Source organism: Anguilla anguilla, chromosome 1 (assembly GCF_013347855.1).
Source record: "Anguilla anguilla isolate fAngAng1 chromosome 1, fAngAng1.pri, whole genome shotgun sequence".
Lineage (NCBI taxonomy): Eukaryota > Metazoa > Chordata > Actinopteri > Anguilliformes > Anguillidae > Anguilla > Anguilla anguilla.
In genome coordinates, this window is record NC_049201.1 from 14,271,385 (window position 1) to 14,278,496 (window position 7,112).

General features: G+C 41.3%; 1 protein-coding gene across 1 annotated transcript; it reads left to right on the forward strand.

Moving 5' to 3' along the window:
• Positions 1 to 174: 174 nt before the first annotated feature.
• snapc1b (small nuclear RNA activating complex, polypeptide 1b) lies at positions 175 to 6,301 on the forward strand. The gene is made up of 10 exons (XM_035428910.1): positions 175 to 448; positions 1,157 to 1,316; positions 1,544 to 1,684; positions 1,864 to 1,968; positions 2,370 to 2,525; positions 2,711 to 2,785; positions 3,057 to 3,119; positions 3,354 to 3,480; positions 3,571 to 3,642; positions 4,165 to 6,301. The coding sequence occupies exons 1-10, from the start codon at positions 318 to 320 to the stop codon at positions 4,197 to 4,199; spliced, it is 1,065 nt and encodes a 354-aa protein (XP_035284801.1). The 5' UTR covers positions 175 to 317; the 3' UTR covers positions 4,200 to 6,301.
• Positions 6,302 to 7,112: the final 811 nt, after the last annotated feature.

Genomic DNA, 7,112 nt, shown 5'->3' on the forward strand with positions numbered 1-7,112 from the left:
TGCTTTATTTAGGTGTTTATAATTTTTAGATGATTTTCGGGATATCAATTGTTTTCAATTTCGTGACCGATTTTGATACTTTGCTGAAACTGCAGTACCACATTTTTAAAAAAATGTGGGATTATAACCCCATAGACATGTAACCACAACGCCTTTCTTTGTTTGGCCTTTGCTGCTGCCTGTACTCACAACACGGAAGTTTACGAACAACGTCAGTCAGTCGTACATGCCTTCTGTAGCACGGCGTAACTTGTTCAACTTATCATACGTCCATATAACATACCCAATTATTTTTTAGATAGTTACTGAGAACAGAGATGGATTACTTTATTGAGCCAGTAAAATCAGACTGTGAAGATATATTGAGTCGATTTCAGAGAACTGAATCGGTCCGGTACGAGGAATTCGCGGCCATCTGGAGAAAAATGGACTTCCCCAGTATATTTTAGTAAGAGTTTTATATTCTGTGAATGCATTACAGTCCGTCTTTACTGTTGGATTATATTTGAGAGAGACGGTGCATTTCGTAATCATGTTCTGTGGAGACAAATTACTGATGTTGTTGCATTAACGTTAATTCGTTAGGTGTAGTATAGCTCTAGCAGTTGACCCAGCCAACACGTATTCAGCAACATTAGGTAATTAAGATGTTTCGTTGGCTGCCGTCTCCAGTTGTCTGAGATGGGATTTTCATTTGATTGAATCTAGCCTGCATAATAGCTGTACCCAAATTTTCAATGTCATGATTCCATAAGTCGCCGCAAGCAATACTATACGTCGCTAGCTAGACTGCATGCTGCAATGGGGGGAACTAAACATGAATGCTCAGTATTCAAGCTGTAGCATCCACATACTTTTGTCAATCGTGCATAAATAAATACCCACAAATTTGGCTCTTTTAGTGGTGATTCTTTTGAAACATTTAAAATCCATCTATGACATCCAATAAAAGAGTGCTTGACGTGTACATAGGTTAACGAAGGTAGGCTAATTCTCGCATGCATGAAACAAGACTTTTAGTCTTCATGCTACACCCACCGAAGCTGTATTTTTATCGCCTCCCCGCCAGCAATGCACCGAGTAATCTACTTTAGGCAATTCTCATCAGTTTTTCGATTTGCAATGTATCAACTGTTTGCACTCTCTTCATTTCCAGTGGTAAAATGGCAGCCAATGAGATGAGGGCCTTCAGCCGTTTAATCCTGACGACTGCCTATCCGTACCTCCTCCCTCCTTACAATTTCCAGATACGAGTTGGGGGACTGTATTTGCTGTACGGCTTATATTACACACAACTTGTAGCGCCTAAAGAAAAGGTAGGGCTAATCACCCTGATGTAAAATCCAACATCAGTAATGCATCCAGCTATTTAGCTAACAGTTAACTACTGTCTATGTGGTTGTGGTTTTTGCTTCAAAATGTTTTGCACAATTTAATTTGAGCCCTGTTACCCTGTTGGAGTTTGTGTCGTCAACATTTACGATTTTATGGAGACATGCACAAGAGTTTCCGGTCCACCAGTTTTTGTGCTTCTTGTTTTCAGATTACCATTGCGCTGAAGGACTGGGAAAACATAATGAAGTTCCAGCAGGATGCTATGAATTCCCGGCACTACGATGTGTGCTACATCTTCAGAAAGCTCATCTCTGAGAAAGCCTTTTATTTCGCCGCTATGCCCAAACATGTATGTCACTCACAGTAAGCAGTAAGCAACTCAAATGTGTTTACAGGTTCCGCCTGGTTCTGAACGAACATTGGTGATGGGACCTCTCAGGTTGATAGGAGCTACGTGTTGCCACCCTGCTGAGAAATTCAAAATGAACTGTTTGGTATGACCCATGACACTCTCTGGGTTCCTTGCAGCTGTACTTCCATGTGAAGAGGAAGCCCAAGAGGCAAGAAGTGTGTGAGGAGTTCCGGGATCGGCCTGCGCGTGTGAAGGAGCTCATCACCACGGAAACCCTGGAGGTGAGGCTGATTTCTGGGATGGGATGGTCATCAAGGCACTGCTAGACCACATCCCTCCTCCTCCTCCTCCCTTGTGCCTGGTAAATACCGAGTAATACCGGTAAAATCTCATCATTGTTCTTCGCTCACATATATCCTACTGCGGGCTTCTTCGAGATTTCAGCCCCTTTTTAAAATATGTGTAATCAATAGCAAAGTGCTTCTGTAAATGTTCAGATGTTCAATGTCCATTCCCTTCAGATCTCAATGATGAAAATGAATTGTTCTGCGTGCACTGGGTATAGCTGTTGGCATTTGCAGTATAGCCATATTTTCATTAAGGAGACTGTGAAGCTGTGACTTGCTGAGTCATTGTGTTTAGTTAATTGTGCTTACTCAGTTTCATGCTGTGTTGTGTGCAGGAGATTATGAATGTGCAGGAGCACTATGAGAAGGTAAAGGCAGCCGTCTCCACGACCCCTGGCCAGCCAGACCCAGCAGTCAACTTGATTAATAAGCACCTGGGACCAATGGTGCAAAGCACGGTGATGGAGTACCAAAACTGGCTGGACGAGGTGGTAAGAGATGTGTGTGTGTGTGTATGTGTGTGTGTCAGAAGGAGGGAGAGCACTATGTTATCTATTAACCTGTGTGCTATTGTGTTAGATAGAGCATTATTTTGTGTGTGACAGTGCTCCGTGACCTTGTGTGCTGTTGTCTGTCACTCTGCTGTACTGTGTGTGACAGTGTGTTCTGTGTTTAGGCAGTTAGGAAGAATGAATCTGGAGATGCAGCTGCTGCCGCTGATCCTGGTGAAGGAACTTCTACGCAGGGTGACGTGAGTGGCTCTTATCTCAATCCTAGATGAGACAGCTCAGCACTTAGTTATTTGAGGTTGTCAGTTGAAATTAGAGGAGCTTTTAATTAATGATTAAATTTTACTACTTGTTTTCATCCCTTATTATAGCCTACGGATTGCCATAATCATCTTCAGCATCTTAAATGCAAGGTGGCACTGATAACAAAATGCACAGCGTAATCTTCTTAACCTCAAGGTGGCGCTGTTAACAAAATGCACAGAAAAATCATCTTTCCCACTGTTTCTCCAGTCTTCCCGAAGAGCAGAACTCTTGGCATCCATCAAATCCAAATCCTATGGACATTTAGTGGAGGTATGTGTCTTTAAGTCGTTTACTGATGTCATATTGTTATATGTTGTTTGACTTTATGCAGTGTTTTCATCTTGCCTTCTGATTTCTGAGCTTTACAGCTTGATGCTGCAGTTATTGAGTACCTCAGGCGAGATTTATTTGCAGACATTTACAACATTTTTTCCCTAGTGTTTATATTTGATAGGAAATTGTCCTGTCAGAAGTGTACTAACTGCTACACCCTCTCCTTGTCAGGCGTCCAAGTCCCGACGGCACCGGCAGGTGGAATTGGACACTTCCGGCCCAGAGATCAAGCAGGAGTCCACTCGTAAGACGATCCCATGTCTGCAGACAAGGACTATGAAGAACCTGATCAGCAAAGGCAGGTTTAGCGCTTGGCACTCCATACACTTGCACCTTCACATAGCGAGAAATCGCTGACCGCTGTGCTCATGCTGTCTCTGTCTTGTAGGAAAGGTGAAGGAGGAGGTTATGGAGTGCACCAGACACTGGCGCCTCAGCGTCACCGAACAGGACAAGTCACGTAGGTGTTATAAATTGTGTTATATTTCACGTTTTTGTGGAAAAGAATGTGTTTTTTCTCAATTGAATTACCTGGAAACTTGTTGGATTAATGTACCAAAAACGTATGTAGTCAGCTGCACAAACAAGGCTAATCTATACTGACAGGCATTCACTAGGCAAGAAATTCCTTTGGCTCCCATATTATCCCCCTAGCATATGTATTCATAAAGTGTTCGGTTTAGTTTTATAGCCTGTTGTTGTGCAGTCAGGTAGGGACTGGCCTTGAGGGAGATGTGGTTGGATGGCATAGCAGTCTGTGAAAAGTAGTACCCGACTTCCTCATCCTGGCAGCATGTGCCAGGCCATCAGTTTGAAAGACCAGTTGATGGAAACTGCCAAAGCTGTAGCCCTAGGAGTAATAATAACAATAATAAATGATGATTATTATTATTGTTATTACTACTGGAAAAAGTCCAGCATTTGTTTTAATCAGGAATAATTTCAGTTAAAATAAATATTTTGTCTCCTCATTTTCATCCAGTGAAACGAAGAGTGAAAAAGCGATTCAAGTATTAACGCACTGGAAGAGGAAAATGAGGATGCTGAAGATGGGTCGTGCTTTCCTGACGAAAGCTTCGCAGTTGCAGAGGAGGAACCCTCGGGGGACAAGCGGCGCTTGAGTTCTTGATTGGTCGGGTGTCTTGCAGAACACGGCTCGACTATTGACTACGAATATTTGTGACTCACTGGCACAAAGTCAATATATGAGTCATGTGTTGTCAGTAATCTGCTCTAGAGGTCTGAATCCAGACAGACTGTTTCTGCTCACCGAGTTCTTAAGGATAGAAGTCAAAAACGAGACCTTACACATGTAGCATACATGAGGAGTATTTATTTTTTTGCATACATTTTAAACAATTGTTTTTCTTTTCTTTTTTTTGCTTCCAATTTTGAATGTTGGATTCTATTTGTGGGAGGCTCTCTTTGAGGCACTGCCCTCTGTCAGTTTTGGAGACCCAGACCTCTCCTCTGAAGCGCATGCTGCTGTCAGCCACTCCTTTCCATTCTGCAGACGACTGGCCCAGCTGCGCAGTCAGGGCACTTCGCTTGCAGCTGGTGCAGTCAGACTAGGAGCCCAGTCAACCAGGGTAGGTCCCTGGTGCATGCTGAGATGTGGATAAACCCACCTAGGCAGCAGTGCAGCCAACTGTGCTCTGCTATGCAGGGCTGCTGGCCTGTCAGCACTGGCACAGTCTCCATTTTATACCAGACCGTGGTGCCAAATGCACACACGACACAAGCCCAGTGTCTTTAACAGGATGAGCTACTCAGCAACCCCTTGAATGCATGAGGCTTTCATGCTAATGTCCAGTAGGGAGCTGAATACTGTTTTTTTGTGCTCCTTACTATGTTTGATTTATCACCATTCACTTGTAATTAAAAGTAGGACTATGCAACCAAAGTGTTTCTTATTGCAAGAACAGAATGTTCACGAAAGGGAGGTAGATAGGACATGACGGGCTTTTGTCTGGAAAAGTCATTCTAAATTGTGTTATATTTCACGTTTTATGGAAAAGAATATGTATTTTTAAATTGAATTACCAGGAAACCTGTTGGTTTGAACTAAAAACGTAGGATGTCAGCTGCACAAACAAGGCTAATCTATACTGACAGGCATTCACTATGCAACAAATTCCTTTGGCTCCCATATTTTCCTTCAATATTTTCCCCCATATTTCTCCCATATTTTATATATTCATAAAGGAATGGTAAAAACCAGCTATCAAACAAGGACTGCTCAAAACCAAATTTATCTAATGTTATTCAGTGTTCTGTTCAGTTTTCTAGCCTGTTGTTGTGCAGCCCCTGCCATTGTCTACATGTATGTGTTGCACAGTGTGTATTATCCAACACCATATGGTATGCTCCAGACCAGGGGTCAAATACGTATTTGTTTTGGATTCAAATACTTTTCTGTGCTTTACTGATCTTGTCTGGTGTATTGGAACAACAAAATACTCAAAAAAGGGCAAACCCCGCCTTCTTCTGGTTATATTGGCAGTCTCAATTACACCAGGAAAGATCAATAGAGCACAGAAAAGTATTTGAATCCCAAACAAATATGTATTTGACCCATGTCTGGTATGCTCTGTATTTTGGAGCCCCCGTTGCACTGTATATGACCAGTACCTGATGTCTTGCCACTTTTAATGCAGGAATATGTGAATTCTTTCTCACATGCATGGGCAGCCACATAATTTCACTAACGGAGAGTGGTTATACCTTGAATATTTTAAAATTTGTAGTACCTTTGTAACTGTGTGTGATGACATGTCAGAAGACCCAGGAAGTTGGTATTTTGACCTGTGATTTTCTGTCTACCTTTTGCCAATCGTGGCATTCTTTTTTTCTTTTTGTTTATGCTGATTTGCACATGACTTTGATTTGTTTTTCATGTTTGAGCAGTGAAGCAAAAAGACTAGAATTATTTTTCCTTGGGAAGCATACAAGTCACATTACCTAATTTCATTTTTAATAAGGGCCTTTCAGTATATGAATGCTTGGTACATTAAAAAAAATGTGTTTTTGTTTGCAAAACCACCTGTGCCTAACTTTAACAAAATATTGCATGAATAAAAATTAAAATAGACAGTTAAATCTTAACTGTTTAAGTTTGACTTGCTTGTGACAAATAACTGGAGAGCGGTTAGCGTGACATGTTTCACAAGGCAGTTGGGGCTCCAGGCAAAACAAGCAAGCTTGTCTTGTGTTGTATCGTGTTGAAAATAGTGATAGTTCTGCGTATGCCACTGTCCAGGTCAGCTGAGGTCAGTTGCTTTTTGATGTCGAGCAAATGAATGCTAGCGTGTATGTAAGAAATGCTACTCCCCTCAGGATCTAACTACTGATGTCTGCTGTCCATCACATCACAGGGCTGCTGTGTGACCATGTACCGCTGTGCCATTAATATTGAAATGTATTTTTATACACGTTATTTATTTCTTTATATAAAAGGGACACGGCACAACAATCAACATATCATGAATCACATCAAAGAATGGCGTGCCTGATTTAGCTCAAGAGCTAATTTTCATCTGTGGCTGGAAAGTGATCCAAATCCTTGTGAATAATGTGTAACATTAAGCAGGAAAAAGCCATCAAAATTAGACTAAAGCGGAGTATAAATCATTATGATATCTCATTGCCCACTCTCATTCTGTATTTTCCTAGACATATTTTAGAAATTCTTGATTTGACATAATTGTCACTGGGTTACTCCAGGCTCTAATACCATTTTGAGGGTTTGGATGTTCTATGTTAACATGTTCCTTTGTTCTCTTGCATACTGGATCATTTCACACAGCTCCCGAGGCATTCAAAACATGACACAAACGTTAAAATATAATTTAACTTAACTTATAGCTTTTAATATAAGTTCAAGGCATTTCTTTTGAGTATTGCTTGTTTTGGAAACGAAACTATCTTTCT

What these genes read in the sequence shown, in the direction of transcription:
- snapc1b (XM_035428910.1), top strand. Translation starts at nt 318, where the DNA reads ATGGATTACTTTATTGAGCCAGTAAAATCAGACTGTGAAGATATATTG. An exon ending in TTGTAGCGCCTAAAGAAAAG is followed by an intron (nt 1,317 to 1,543) that starts GTAGGGCTAATC and finishes TCTTGTTTTCAG; the next exon opens with ATTACCATTGCGCTGAAGGA. An exon ending in GAACTTCTACGCAGGGTGAC is followed by an intron (nt 2,786 to 3,056) that starts GTGAGTGGCTCT and finishes CTGTTTCTCCAG; the next exon opens with TCTTCCCGAAGAGCAGAACT.